The sequence below is a fragment of the Anabrus simplex genome, chromosome 2, assembly GCF_040414725.1.
Source record: "Anabrus simplex isolate iqAnaSimp1 chromosome 2, ASM4041472v1, whole genome shotgun sequence".
Lineage (NCBI taxonomy): Eukaryota > Metazoa > Arthropoda > Insecta > Orthoptera > Tettigoniidae > Anabrus > Anabrus simplex.
Window position 1 is genome coordinate 276,777,693 of NC_090266.1, and position 16,113 is coordinate 276,793,805.

Sequence of the window (16,113 nt, forward strand, 5' to 3'; positions counted from 1 at the left end):
TATGTTCTGGAATGTAATTGTAACCTCCAGCTGAATCATCTTCTTTTTCATCTTCTTCATTTGATTCCGAACCGCACTGAATATGCTGGAAAAACTGTCATGACTACTTAGAATATAATTCAATCAAATACGAGTCCAACTCACGCTTCTAGGAACCGTCCGTGATCTTATAAATGTAGTTGCACCACCTACAATAATAAATAACAGCAGCCGACAGTATTCACTTGAATATCTGTGCTATTCCATACTATGACCATATTCTATGGCTAAAGTGCCCTTAATTCATTTATTGACAAAATGTCATGTATACCGTTATGGATTTAACCCACTCAAATGTGTTTGGGATTTCTACCACACACCATTAAGACACTTGGCTTGAGTGGATGAAGTAAAACCATTACTGTCAGACTAGGAAACACTGGAGTTTGAACTAAATACCTTAAGTGGAACAGTAGCTTACGTTGAGTAGTGACCCTTGTACTAAGAGACTCAATCTATTGATCGAGTATTCAAGAAAAAGTTAATTCAGTTAGTGCTAAAATGTCACTAATACCGTTATATATTTCATCCATTCATAAGTCTCTACCAGAGTGTGCAAGTAGGTAATTATCTCTAAAAGTGACTCTCAGTTTACTAGAATGTTATACCAGTCTTACAATGAGTACTTACCACCGAGACGCAGTTCTGCCGACGCCTGCACAGTGTCGCTTTCAATGGAGGCCATGCACTGGTACATGCCTTGGTCTTCCCTCTGGACGGACGTCAGGACGAGTCTGGCGTCGTGTACAGTCTGACCTCCACTGTTGCCTTTTCCACTCTGTTCACTCCGCATTAGACGCTGGCCATCCTTCAGCCACGTGATCTGTGGGTATAAACGTACGCCCATTCTCTGTTAGATTCTTCTCACAATATAACGAACACACAGGTTTAATATACTGCAGCAGGTAATGTATACTATTCTAATTCATGCATAATAAATCTGTTTTTTAAGAGATAGCAGCCATGCTTTTTCACTGTCAACTTAGTTAAAACAACCATTAAGTTAAACTTTCATTTCAAATAACCTTAAGTTTATCAATCAATCAATCAATCAATCAATCAATCAATCAATCAATCAATCAATCAATCAATCAATCAATCAATCAATCAATCAATCAATCAATCAATCAATCAATCAATCAATCAATCAATCAATCAATCAATCAATCAATCAATCACCGAGCGACTGGAGGCGTTATTTTGGTCACGTAGCTGTCAGCTGGGGATAGTGGGTTCGAACCCCACTGCCGGCAGCCCTGAAGATCGTTTTTCGTGGATTCCCATTTTCACGCCAGGCTAATGCTGGAGCTGTGCCTTAAATAAGGCCACGGCCGCTTCCTTCCTACTCCTAGCCCTTTCATATTCCATCGCCGTCGTGAGATCTGTCTGTGTCAGTGCGACGTAAAGCAGATCGTTAGGTCCTAAGAAAACTTCCTTTCCTTTTTCCTTCCCTTTCTGCTAGTGTTTCCGCAGTGTAAATCATGCCGGTTTGAGTACTACGCAGTAGTGTCTCAGTTTAGCCTGGTTGGAGGTGGATTTGGATCTGTATCATGTCTTATTTTAAATATCACTTCCATCTCCCTTGCTCTCTCTCCCCCAGTGCTTCCTTTTAATCATAATCTCGCCAAGGTATTTAAATTTCATGGTCCTCCGGACAAACCCATAAGCCGTCTCAGTTCTGTGAGGGGAGTCTTTCTTTTCCGAATCCATATAGTCGGTCTTTTCAAAGGAGATCATCATGCCTATATTAGCAGCTATTTCTTGAAGAATTTCCACCTGTTTTACAGCTGTCTGAAGATTGTTTGCTAGGAGAACATCATCATCATTATCATCAGTCAAAAGTGGTGCCCCTGTTTTTGCATCCCACTTTCACTCCATTTTGAAGATCAAGTTCGGTCAACGTTTTCCTCCACTCTCTGATTACTTTCTCCAAAACTCAATTGAACAGGAGTGGGGAAAGGCAGTCCCCCTACCTCAGGCTTATTCTTATCACAAGCGGTTCCGACAGCTCGCCAAGGAACTTCACTTGGGAGTGTGGGTCAGCGAGAGTCCGTTGTATTAGTGTTAGCAACTTAGCGTCGACGCCAAAGTCCCTGAGAAGGCCTAGAAGTGCTTCGTGATCCACTGAATCATACACTTTCTTGATATCAACGGAAGTCATAATCAATTATTTCTGTCTCACGAGGGAACACATACATGTGTTACACTCGGATTCGGTTGAAATTGGGTAGGAATGCCTTATTGGCATCGTTATTCAAATGTCGTCCTTTGTACACTTGTTTCATGCGCTGTTTTCATATTTACGTTTTGCACATCTGGTCGGGAAGTTAAGTGAACGTGCTAACTATACGCTGCCTGGCTGCTGGCGCAGCTCGTTACAGCCCGGTTGGTTCACGTTCGCTGCTTCGCTCCTCCCTACCTCTCCGCCACACCCCGATACTCCCACGGCACTTCTAATTTTACGACTATTTATTTGTTCAATTTTGGCGTTTAAACTTAAGCTGGGCACATGCAGTTTTTACCTTAGCATTCTACTGCCTCACACGAATACTCCTACCAAATTTCAATCGAATCCGAGTGTAACACATGTATGTGTTCCCTCGTCAGTGCCCTAATTCTGATCAGCGATTTAAGGATGTAATCTTGTTCTGCACAAGATCACCCTTTTGTAAACTCTGCCTGATATTCTCCCAGCTGCTTGCCTAGGTGGACCTCCACTTTACGTGAAGTGCTTTCGACAATAACTTGTACGTAATGGGGACGAGAGAGATGCCTCTGTAATTATTGACATCTTTTTATCAACCTTATTGTACAAGTGATGAATGAGTGCGTATTGAAGATTCTCTTCAGCTGTTTAACCAAGTTGTCACCCGAATACTTGGAGAGTTACGCCGTGATGAAGTATTTCCCATGAACTTTATTTTTAAACTCGTTGATTGTAGTTCTGATAACTTCACTGTCAGAAGGGTGTGAATTTTGAAGTTTGTCTGTAGGTGCTTCAGGTCGATCACAATTTAAAAGCTTTGGGAAGTAGTGAGCCAAGTGCATACAGTTTCCCTTGTATGTCTTGATGAGTTTCCCTTGTTCATTCTTGAAGCAAATGTCCTTTGGAGTGAACCCCTTAGTCTGTTCTTGAAAAGTTGATTAAAATTCCTTGTGTTGTTCTCCTTAAAATGTTCCTCTATTTGATCCAATTTGTCTTTCTAGTATTTGGGTCTCTCATTCTTTAGAATTTCGGTTTTACGCTTCCTCTGCTCTCTAAATGTTTCAAAATATTTATGGCTAGAGCACCATTTGTTCCATGCTTTTGACCTTTCCTGCAGTGACTCCTCGCACTCCTTTGCTAGGGGTACTTTCTTCTTTGCCTAGGATATGGTCTGTTCAGCTCCCTGTTATATTTTCTTAGCCATTTCGTCCCACTCGTATGAGTCCAGAGATTCAAGCTTTTCCCTGCATTTCTCTACGACTTCCTGATTCACTGTTCCTCAGTTCTATATAATTTCAGTTTGAGAGATGATTTCTTAGTGGGTTTTGGAATTAACTTGACCTTTATTATTATTATTATTATTATTATTATTATTATTATTATTATTATTATTATTATTATTATTATTATTATTATTATTATTATTATGATTACAAGATCTTTAATTTGCTCCCAGTACGAAATAAATCCGGTGTAACATTTTCTTATGGGGCGGTTCATTGATCAATGACGTATCGGTATTAAGGTGTGCAGTCATACAGTATTGATTCTATAAATGTGAACAGTACAAAAATTATGCATAGCCTCTTTAAAAATAACATTTTATAGCAATATTCCAGGTAAATATCTGAGTTATTTGTTTATCAATATTAATATTTAGAGTTGTATACGATCTGAAGGAATAGATCAAAATAATGTAGTTCTTTCTTATTTCTCTGTACAGTATAACATCACCCGTGCAAAGCTTTGTATGTGATTACAGTACTTTACTCAAAACTTCACAGCAATTATGAACAATATTTTGAGAAGATTTGGCAGTTTTTCTTGTGAAGTATTGAACTGAAAAAAATGATGGTGTACAACAAGCATTACAAGCTGTGTTCAAGAAAATGTAAAGTAATTAATGACGTCAACTCTTTCGGTATGATTGGCCTTGTTCTGAGTGAACATTACAACTGTAGTAAGATTTCAACGGAATATCAAGACAAGAACATAGCGAGAGTCAATTCATGTCAACAATGTAGAAAATGTGGTAATTGGAGAATGAATGTAACGACAGTCCGGGATTCAGATAAGTATCAACTGAGTGCTTCCTTAGGAGGTATTTACACACCGAAATAGCTGGTATGTCAACCATCCGTACCGAGAAAGGTGTAAATATTGCTTCAAAGGGGAAGGAAATGTCCCTACAGGCGAAATGGCTTCATGGGAAATATTGGCTGATGGGTCACATGAAACTCAGTGCCGCGAACCCTACTCCTATGAACGTAACTTATTAGTCTCTGTGCAGTGCTCACAGTGCTACCCACTCCTGAAGTTCGCGGTGTATCTCAGGCGTGTGAATGTGAGTTAATAGTTCAATATTTCAGTGCCAATTATCGCCGTGTTGTTAGCGAACTGTCCGGTGACATGTTTCCAAGTATGACTTTTCACGGACAATGCCGAAACAAAGAAGTAGTTGAAGTTACCTTGCGAAATGCTGGGTTGGAGGCGATCAGATTATACCACATACGGTAAAATAATTTTTATCGTGTTTGTGACAAACAGGTCCCCTGTGAAAAAGTACCATCCCACACAACACTCTAATACCTCAGCACATATACCAGTAAATGCTAAGCGAGTTGGGAGCGGCGAGACAAAACAAACCTTACTGGCACAAGAACTTTCATCCACTTCGGGACAAAATGAGTTTACCCGTGATTTGTGTTACTCAGTGATTAATGCTTTCTTGAGAAGTATTGCAATCAGACTGTTCCTCACCGGGCTAGTTCGTCATGCGGTCAAGGGCACGGGGCTATGAGCTTGCATCCGGGATATAGTGGGTTCGAATCCCACTGTCGACAGCCCTGAAGATAGTTTTCCGTGGTTTCCCATTTTCACACCAGGCAAATGCTGGGGCTGTACTTTATTTAAGGCAACGGCCACTTCCTTGCAACTCATAGGCCATTCCTATCCCACCGTCGCCATAAGACCTATCTGTGTCGGTGCGATGTGAAGCAAGAAGCAAAAGACTATTCCTCAAGCATCTGCAGTTCGGAAAGCGTACATGGACAAATGTTGCAATTCAGTGATAGAAGAAATCCTAACTGAGTTACCTGACTGTCTGAATAGGGAAGTTGAAGACGAACTACGGGTGCATGTGATAGATACGTAGCAAGTTGAGCGGAGATGAACCGGGTACCGTACCTTATCGATAGCACTCGATCACTCTCTTTGTCAGTGATTCGATACACCTGCTCTGGCCTTCCGGTGGGCACGACTGCCAGTTCCAGGTATTTCTGACTGATTCTGCCAGCTACATGTCAAAAGCCGTTGCAGGACTGAAGGTATTTTATTCTGATTTGATTCACTCAGCGTGCGCAATTCATGGCTTTAACAGGGTTGCAGAAGAAATATGGGCAAAATTTCCATATGTAAGGCAACTAATACCCACTACGAAGAAAGCGTTTGTGAAGGTGCCTCTCAGGACAGAGGGTTGCAGGAATTGCTTACCGGATGTTCCTCCTCCTCCAGAGCCAATCCTTACGCGCTGGGGAACTTGGACTGAAGCTGCCCTTTTCTATTGTCACCATTTCCATGGAGTGAAACGTGTGATTGACGGATTTCATGTTAGTCAGGGGGCGAAAGTTGCTTTCAGCAATGAAACGGTTCAACGGAAACTGGCACTTAGCAAGACACAGTTCCAAATCATATCAGAATCAACCAATAAGACAGAAACACTTTGGTTGCATCTTAGTGATTCGCTGGAGATTATGGAGAAAGTGAAGCGTGAACGGGAAGGTGTCTCAAGAAACCTTGGACTACGTCTACAAACAAAATATCATGATGTCCTCGAACGAAATCCGAGCTACGACATCATGGTTGCTATAAACAAATATTTAGCTGGTACTGATAATGTGGATCTATGAGAATGTTTAACACCTACACTCGGTCCCGAATTCAAGTACTGTCCTGTCACATCCAGATATGAAGAAAAATCATTCTGCGCATTTGAGAAAATATTTTAACAAACGCCAAATATTTATACAAGAAACCTTGTAGTGTAGGCCCTACTACGAAGCAAATTATGGACAGGAAAAGTAAGGTTTGCAGTGTAAAATGCTACTTTTTTCCTATTTGCATTACGTCGCAGCGACACAGGTAGGTCTTATGGCGACGATGGGTAAAGAAAGGCCTAGGAATGTGAAGGAAGCGGCCGTGGCCTTAATTAAGGTACAGCCCCAGCATTTGCCTGGTGTGAAAATAGGAAACCACGGAAAACCATCTTCAGGGCTGCCGACAGTGGGATTCGAACCGACTATCTCCCGGATGCAAACTCATAGCCGCGGGCCCCTAACCGCACGGCCAACTCGCCCGTTCAATGTAAAGTGAAAGAGGAATTTGTATTTAAGTGTGTTTCTTCACGTTTGCGCTTCTTCGGGATTTTCTTACAACCTTACTAATGATGGTTTATCATGTGTATTGAGTAACAGACTGTTTCTTATCTAGGAGACATGAGGAGATGCTTTAACAGTGAACACTGATACGTCTCACAAACAACGTGCGGGTCTTTCTATTATTTGAACAGCCACAGCTGTAAGTAGAGTGTGAATTTTTGTTCTTCATTCCATTGTTCATTCATGATCATGATTTTAATTATTAGCGTGGGTGGATCCCTTAAGTCTAGAAAAGGACTCTTACGTTTGAATTTTTAAAAATTGTTTAATAACATGAAAATAATTGCATACTTAAGTGCATATTTCATCACAGTTTTCAGCTTAGTTGCATGCTTATACTACACAGCATATGAATCCGATGTCTAGTAATAAAACACACACATTATGATGCAAAGAAAATCAATGCAATAGAAGAAAGCGTTAAATGTTGAAAAGAGGATTAACGTAAAGGAAATAGGGTTGCCAGACGTCATATATTTAGCAGCACAGTCTGAATTGATATCCTTCTTGGTATGTAAGCTGGACGTGAGTTATTCTCCTTTCTTGTATTTTCAAAGCAAGCCTAATTGTTTAACATTTTAAAAAGTCGAACAAGAATTTACTTCAAATTTTTACAAATTATGAATATTGCAGTGATAATGATGGTGAATAAGAAATGTGTAAATGTGGTACAATGTTTAAGAGACAAGAGATTAACAGAAGCAGCCCAGACAGACAAAAGTTTCCACTAGAAATGCAGGATGAGGGTGAGTCATACAATACGTATTACTATTTTCTTACACCAGTTGTCATGTGATTTTCTTGAAAACTATGTTTGACCTTGAAATGTCAGCAATCAGAAAATGATTAGGTGATATGGACAAGTGCCGTCGATTTTGGTTTTAGAAATGTGGCAACCCTAAGCACAACAATCACATTTGACTCAAACAATGAAGGGAAGCGTATATAAACCCTGGAATGCTGATACGATACTTAATACAAATAATTATTTAATTAATTAACAAAATTGAACTCAAAGAAATAAATATCAAAAGGTACCTGCCCAGTATTAGGTCAAGTCACGGCCTTAACCAGATCCTCCAGGGTGCAGCTCAAGGGCAATATGCTGCAGTTCATGAGAAGGGTCATTGTCTGATCCTCTCCACATTCAAATTTTGTGGAAGTACAAGGAATACCAAGTATCCGTGGCTCAGGCAGCAGCGCAAAGGTCTCTCACCGCTGGGTTCCGTGGTTCAAATCCCGGTCACTCCATGTGAGATTAGTGCTGGACCAAGCGAAGGCGGGACAGGTTTTTCTCTGGGCACTCCGGTTTTTCCTGTCATCTTTCATTCCAGCAACACTCTCCAATCTTATTTCATTACATTAATCATTCATTAATCACTGCCCCAGAGGAGTGCGACAGGCCTTGGCAGCCGGCACAATTTCCATCCTCGCCGCTAGAAGGGGGCTTCATTCATTCCATTCCTGATCCGGTCAAATGACTGGAAACAGGCTGTGGATTTTCATTTTCACAAGGAATACCCTATTTTATCATGCTGATCTTTGATTTACCAACACTGGTACGTAGTCTATTAAGTACTTCCAGGTAGTTCAATGTTCGTCGTGGCTTGGAGGAAAAATTTCAAATGGAAGCCAACAACCTGTGACGCGAATGTTTCTGGTCCTTCATAATCTTGACGTTGATGGGTAGTTCATTAAGGCGCTCTGTCGTGTAGAGAAAACTTCTCCCTGTCTTCAAACGTTAAAAGGCTGGTTGATACTTCTACAAAGGGTGCCTCTCTGATTCGCTGCTGACATGAGGTAGTATGTTGCCTGCCGAGCAACACTTTATCACGTAGAGATGGTCTGAGGCAACCAGTGATGAGTCGACATGTTTCGTTCAGAAGGCTCATTACTAACATCATATTAGTTTGTTTTTTTTGGCTATTAGGTGAAATGGTGTATACTGAGTACACGTCATACTGATTTCATTGAATTCAGCTTATAGGCCTACAGGGACATTCCAAATCCTTTGGCTGTATTGATCACATCGTCAGCTTCATAGTGAGTGTCTCAATAATCAATGCTTGTTGGCGTATCACGGTAGATTAGTGGTCAGAATACACACCAGAGGTCTCTGGTCTGAAGCTGTTTTGTGACATGTTATTCTAGCTCAGTGGTAGACATCCAAATGTCATGTACTCTACGACACTTAATGACCTTGCTGCTGATAATCGTAACATAAACTTACTTCTAGTTGTGTGGGATACCCACCATTTTATTTTAGTAATCTCGTCAGCAGCTCAAGAAATTCCTTCCTCTCATGGTTAAGATAACGGTACTACGCCGGACCTACAGCTCCGAGTTACAATAATTTCCAATTACAGACTAGATTGTTAGAATTATTTATACAGGTGTTTGGCATGCAAATTATTGATGGTAGGTGAAATAAAGAATACCTTTTTTCTCATTATTTCCATTTCGAACGGATTTTATGGTCAATATTGTACCTGTATGAGAGTACCTTTTGTCTTCAGAGTGGCTAACTTAAATTTTATGAGCAACTGAGACTTTCATGTTATGTAATATATGTATAAGTACCTGTTGCGCCTGTGTGACACACAGGAAAACAGCTGTAGATCCGGAGTCGACCCGTAGGCTGGCAGGAACAATGTGGGCCGTGACATCTGGTAAGACACGTAGCTGTACTTCAGTACTGACACTGCCAGATGTACTGTTCGCGGAGCATACGTAGATACCCGCGTCTTCTGGCTGCACTCCTCGCAAGAAGAGAGTTCCTCCAAGGAGCGAACGACGATCGCCCGGACTGGGAAATAGCAGCTTCCGCAGCCCAGAACCATCCTCCCGCTTCTGGTACCACCTGAAGAAGACAAGGAGCAAGTGACAGTGGTAAGAGGATAGCAGAATTTGAGAGACGTGCATAGCAATAGTGGTCCTTTATAATGTTAACCAATTACATGTGTGACAAGCCGACATAAGCGGTGTAAACAGGTTCACTATTCCACCAATCAGATGTCTTCTGCATGCGGAGAAGAAGTAAAGTCTCCCTCTGTATTGTATCTTCTGCACGTGCCTACAGTCAAAGGCACTGTTGTAACACTTAATAAACTTAAAGGTCCACCTCTGTAGTATATCTGTTAGGGCAATTAGCTGCCATCCTCGGTGGCCCTGGTTGGATTCCCGGTATTGCCGGACATTTAATATTGGTTGGAGGTCTGGTATGTGGTTATAAAAACATTTGCAGCTAATTTACATTGGGAGTGTCTCTAAAACGAGCTGCGGATATGAATTTAAGTTTGCATAAACTTAAATGAAAATGCATGTTTATGAGAGCAATACACAATCCTTAAGGAAATACATATATTTTAACATTTTGTTGCCATCACCATTATGTGACGTACATATCCCATAAAATCGATCGTTACATAACGCAGGCCTTTTCAACTCAGCGTTTAAGGGATAGGGAGCCCTGACTCAGCCCAGAATTTGGTCAGGGCTGGCTTTCACTAAGTTACTCTCTCCCGCCGTGGCTTCGGCGATGTAGGAATACACACGCTGGGTTGCCGACTTCGTCTTTTTACCCGACATTGCAAGTCATTTGAGTGATTTAAATGTTTTTTACAAGGCAAATGTGTGTTGACTGGAGCTACGTGGATCAGAATTCATACTTTTAAGATGGAACTTCTACTGCTGGAGAAACAATTACAGAAGCCAGATTTTAAAGAAGCCTCATTCTCAACACTTTGTGATTTTCCCGATTGTAACTCAGATAGTAACTGTGAAGTCCTTAAACTAATTGAGAATTGTTTAAATATATCGAAGACATGTCGCCTAAATTAACCATGTTTATGACGCCCTATTCGGTAAATTTTGAGCAGGTTCAAGGCAGATAACTAAGAGAACTAAATGAGAGGAAATCGAGGTCATGTCTATCCGATGATGCGTTGGAAGCAGGGTTATGCATTCATTCCCCGTAAGCAACTTTCCCGGACGTCACTCAGTTGATGAAATCAAAGAAATGTCAGTTGTCGTCCTAAATACAGAAGAAAAGACAATTTATTTTGTTATATTATTTTGTTAAAGGCAGTTTTTTTTAACAAGTTTCTTTACGTCGCACCGAGACAGATAGGTCTTATGGCGACGTTGGGATAGGAAAGGGCTAGGAGTGGGAAGGAAGCGGCCGCGGCCGTAATTAAGGTACAGCCCCACTATTTGCCAGGTGTGAAAATGGGAACCTACCGAAAACCATGTCCAGAGATGCCGCCAGTGGGGTTCGAACCCACTATCTCTCGAATATGGGATACTGTTCGCACAAGGCCGTGTTTTACATCTCATAAAATATGCCACCCATACAACTCACTCCCCTCCATCTCTTTCTCACCCGCTATCTCCCTCATTCACGGCTCGTTCTCAGCCCTGAGTCAGGCACGGTGCTGCGCTCTTGGAATAACCTGACGTAAGGTCATCATGATGACTTACAGTTCTTAAACTTAAGAAGTATCACATGGCATTGCATCTCTTACATCTAGTAGGACCCTATCAACCAATACATCATATTAATAGTTGTAATAACTTTGTATTTTATGAAATAGCGAATCCTGAGTTAGTGACGATGTCGACGATTGGAGGGGACTGAACGTGACAATCTCACTGCTGGTGTGGATCAGCGGCTTGGTACGAACAGGCTGTTTACGTGCCACTCATAATACAAAGTGAGCCAGCGGATAATGCTTCGAACGTTCAGGCTATACTACGGGTAGAATATCACTTCGTTTTTCTCTAAACGTTGTAGTTTTATCCGCCTTAAGGGTTATGCGGTACCTGGGTAAATGCATCACGTAGAAATACCACGCTTTTAATGCTTCGTGATTGTTTGCCTGGTTTTGCCACACTCAGTACTCGGTTTTCTTGTAAAATTTAGCTTTCCAACGATACTCCTCATTGAATATTTTGAGTAAAAATGAACGTAATTACACTGTAACTTGCAACATTCTGCAACACTCAGTCAACAAACAGTTCTCTCTCCCTCTCCTTAGTTATCAGTCTCTCCTAATAGAGTCACGAGTGGAACAGTAGCGTTGTCTCCAGTTTTTACCTTTCTTTCTGTCTGAAATATTTGGAAATTTATCACTACCATACAGAATGTTGTAGGTTATAGCGTATTAAAATTCATTTATACTCAAAATATTCAATGAGGAGTATCGTTGGAAAGCTAAATTTTACACCGAGCTCGATAGCTGCAGTCGCTTAAGTGCGGCCAGTATCCAGTATTCGGGAGATAGGTGGTTCGAACCCCACTGTCGGCAGCCCTGAAGATGGTTTTCTGTGGTTCCCCATTTTCACACCAGGCAAATGCTGGGGCTGTACCTTAATTAAGGCCACGGCCGCTTCCTTTCCAGTCCTAGCCCTTTCCTATCCCAACGTCGCCATGAGACCTATCTGTGTCGGTGCGACGTAAAGCCAATAGCTAAATATTACATGAAAACCAAAGAAATGAGTATAGCCAAACTAGGCAAATAATCGCGAAGCAGTAAAAGTGTGGCACTTCGACGTGATGCATTTACCCAAATACCCCGTGAAATAAAATAATTTCAGAATTGGCTTTTATGAAAATCTTAAAAGCAGTTCGGACGTAATACGGTTAGACCCGCACAGTATAGATAAAACATGTGTTGAATGGCAATTTTTCATGTTTATCGCTCCCGTACACTGAGATCCATCATACCTCAGCTGACTTCAGTCTGTCCAGTATTATAAGTGAATGACACCTAAGTTACAGTATTTCCAACATAAGAATTTATGCAAATCGTCGCCATAGGACCAATCTATGTCGATGCGACGTAAAATAAATATACTGCCACTGCATCCAACGTAAAAAAATATGTTCGTGGACATAACAAAGTTTGTACCGATGATTGAGGTGGACGAAATACTTTTTGAAACTACAATCACTTTTCAGGCATCATTTGCATTGGGAAAGCACACAATTTGACACAATCTGATTTCGCAGCATGAAGGAGCATATGAAAAACTACACGAAAGTGCAAAATCAATCACTCAATCTATCATTGATCTGCATTTAGGACTGTTTCCCAAGTAGCAGATTCCCTGTCATATTGTCTACCTAGTGTTTTCTTAAATTTTTCAGAGAACTTGGAAATTTAGCGAACATATCCCTTGATAAATTATTCCACTCCGTAATTTCTCTTCCTATAAATGAATATTTGCCCCAATTTGTCCTCTCTAGTTACAAATTCATCTACATATTACGATCTTTTCTTCCCAACTCAATGTTTCCAATATCGTCGTACCGGTAAAACTACTCTTTTATCGGAAATAATCAACAGCAAACTGCGCTGCTTTCTTTTCGATCTTTTTCAGCTAACCTATCAATTAATCCTTGTGTGGATCCCATGCAACGGAACCACACTCTATTTGGTGCCTAATCAGCGACTTATACGCCATCTCTTTTACATCCTTATGTACAACCCCTAAAACTCTCTTAACCATATGAAGAGATCTGTAACTATACTGTAATTTACAACCTGTTTAATGTGATTACCACAACCAAGATCTTTCCTTATATTAACACTGAACCCCGTGAGGTACTTTCTCCTATCAACACATTGGTTAGACTCCCCAATATAATAAAGCAATGAGACTATACAGTAGCATTCATCAATACGTTGATCAATACGTCAATACGTCAAGTTGTATGTTTCGCCAAGTCCTCTCAGTTTTAACCATTCACGAAGAGGAGTGGTATATTCCCGCAGAAGTTTAAGATCCACCTTGCAAAGGTTAGACGTTGTGGGTAATCCAGCGGTGTTAATTCTTGCACCGAATGATATCGATAAGGGTGCAACAATTGTTGGCACTTCCACATCCGTCATATGTGAAGCACCACCATTCCTCGTGGCACACCTTGTACTGATTGATGTATTATCATTTATTTCTTCTAAAGCAGCCTCTTCAAACTTTGACTTCTGTGCCGATGGCGATCTGCCAGTGTCGAGGTTCTGAAGCACACAGTCGCCTGTCAATGGACAGGAAAGTCGAATGATGAGGTTGGCGGCGATCAGGGTGCCGCGGTTAGGATGCCGGACGCCATTAATTCGAGGGGATTCTCTCCCGTTGTCGTTTTTTGTCCCATAGGCTTGGTTTATATCAGCCATTTCATGGTTGGTGCATCAAAACGGAGCAATTCTCACCAATATCAGTCGCAAACTTAGTAGCTATTGCGTGCAGAAATAATACGCTGCCTACTGGGGCTCCGTCCCTCATAAACCTCACTTCTCCTCCCTTCCCATTCCTCCTCTATAACAAAGCAGTGATCAGCAGCTTGCACTCTGGCACAGAAAATATAGCGAGCTCGTCGCGCTTCCAGAAGTAACACAGTAATCTCATTTTCTCAAAACAAAACATTTCCTCCGCCAATCCGATGCGCCATCGTTATTTACATAACATGAAGAGCATCCTTGATATTTTGTAGATATAATTACGTTATACCCTGTATATAAATGATATTAGTAAAGAACTGGAATCACACATGTGACTATTTGTGGATAATGTTACACTTTATAGAGGAGTAAGTGCGTTGCCGCGTTCTGAGCGACTACAGGTGCACCTAGACAATGTTGTAAGATGGATAGCGGACGATGGTATGATGGCAAACGAGATGAAAAGTCAGATAGTAAGTTTTACGAAGAGGAAAAGTCCTGCCAGTTGTAATAACTATGTTGGTAGGGTGATAGTACCTCATGCGGAGTACTGTATATCAGTAGGTGCTAATATGAGGAATGATCTTCATTCGGATAACAATATTAAGGAGGTTGTTAAGAAAGGTAACATATCTGTTCACATGGTTATGAGGGTATTTGGGGGTTGGAGTAAGGATACAAAGGAGAGGGTGTATAAGTCTCTGGTAAGACCTCAGTGTAAGATCCAGTGTACGGGACCCACACCAGGTCTACTTGATACGAGAACTGGGAAAGATCCAAAGGAAAGTCGCGCGACTTGTTGTGGACGATTCCCGACACAGGAGTAGTGTTACGAAACTGTCGTAAACTGTGGGCTGAGAAGACTTGCCGTAAGGAGACGAGCTGCTTGATTAAGTGGTATGTTTCGAGCTATCAGTGGAGAGATGGCGTGAATAACTTTAGTAGACGAATAAGTTTGTGCAGAGCTTTTAAAAGTAGGAAATACCATAATATAAAGATAAAATTGGAGTTGAAGAGGACAGGTTGGGGGTAAGTATTCACTTATAGGACGAGGAGTAAGAGACTGGAATAATTTATGGAGGTATATATTCTGTAAGTCCCGAAGTCCTTTGAAAACGTTAAAGAAAAGCTAAGCAAACAGTTGATAGGAAATGAGCCACCTGGCGACAACGCTAAATGCAGATCACTGATTGATTGATTGATTGATTGATTGATTGATTGATTGATTGATTGATTGATTGATTGATTGATTGATTGATTGATTGATTGATTGATTGATTGATTGATTGATTGATTGATTGATTGATTGATACGTGATGGCTGCTGTCCCGCTATTTACCATGAGTTGAAGCTGTTAACTATAGAAATTCACTTTTATAATGGTCCATTTCTGTTCACAATTATGATTCTAGTGTCTAAATGTACTCCACATCAGTCGTTTGAAACAGTTTTAAATTATCGGCAAAGACGGCAATCAAACCAATTATATCAGTAAACGCTCCAAATTAGTTTTCGCTTTCTGGGTTTTCCTCCGAATCCTTGGCGTCCTCACGTCATGTGGATTTGGCTTAGTTTTACGACCAGAATCACTTCCTGGGGTCAATCCTATGTGGAGGGATGATTCACTATTGTGTGTTTCTGTTTGGGTTGGTAGTTTGATGTGTTTTGTTGTGTATAGAAAAAACATTTGTTTGGATACGAAAATAAACACCTAGTCCCGCGTGCCAGAAGAATTAACCACACGCACTTAAAAAACTCAAGCCAGCTGGGAATCGAATCGAGAGCTCTTTGAACTAAAAGTAATTACGTTTACCACTTAGTCAATAAGCTGGACTGAAAGCACTCCAGCTAAGTCAGAATAATTACTTGCATACCATTCAAGCATACCATGACATGTCCTTAATTTCTGTTGTCTTCTGGGAAAATCCGATGATGAAGTACGCATTATGTCTATGATAGCTGATTTAAATTTTTAATTTGAAAATTCGAGGGAACCTAGCTATTTTATCTGATAGATCAGGACTACACAAAGACGAACATAATGACGGTGAAGGATATGTATAGCGTGTGATAAAGATAAGTCCAAATCACTTGTTGTTACACGCTTCATAAGGAAAGTAGAAAAAATGAATGTACCGTACATGATACCTCAGGTTGGTAACGGAAAATGAACATTAAAAAAATTAATGAACTCGAAACTTATGAAGAGTAA

General features: G+C 40.8%; 1 protein-coding gene across 1 annotated transcript in view; it reads right to left on the bottom strand.

Moving 5' to 3' along the window:
• The window catches only part of LOC136863512 (cell adhesion molecule Dscam1), a 938,330-nt gene that overhangs the window by 780,193 nt on the left and 142,024 nt on the right, over positions 1 to 16,113 (bottom strand). Inside the window, exons 5-6 of the mRNA XM_068225977.1 lie at positions 9,262 to 9,531; positions 670 to 862 (exon numbers count right to left, since the gene is read on the bottom strand). Coding sequence (XP_068082078.1) covers positions 670 to 862; positions 9,262 to 9,531 — 463 coding nt within the window. The remainder of the gene's footprint in view (positions 1 to 669; positions 863 to 9,261; positions 9,532 to 16,113) is intronic.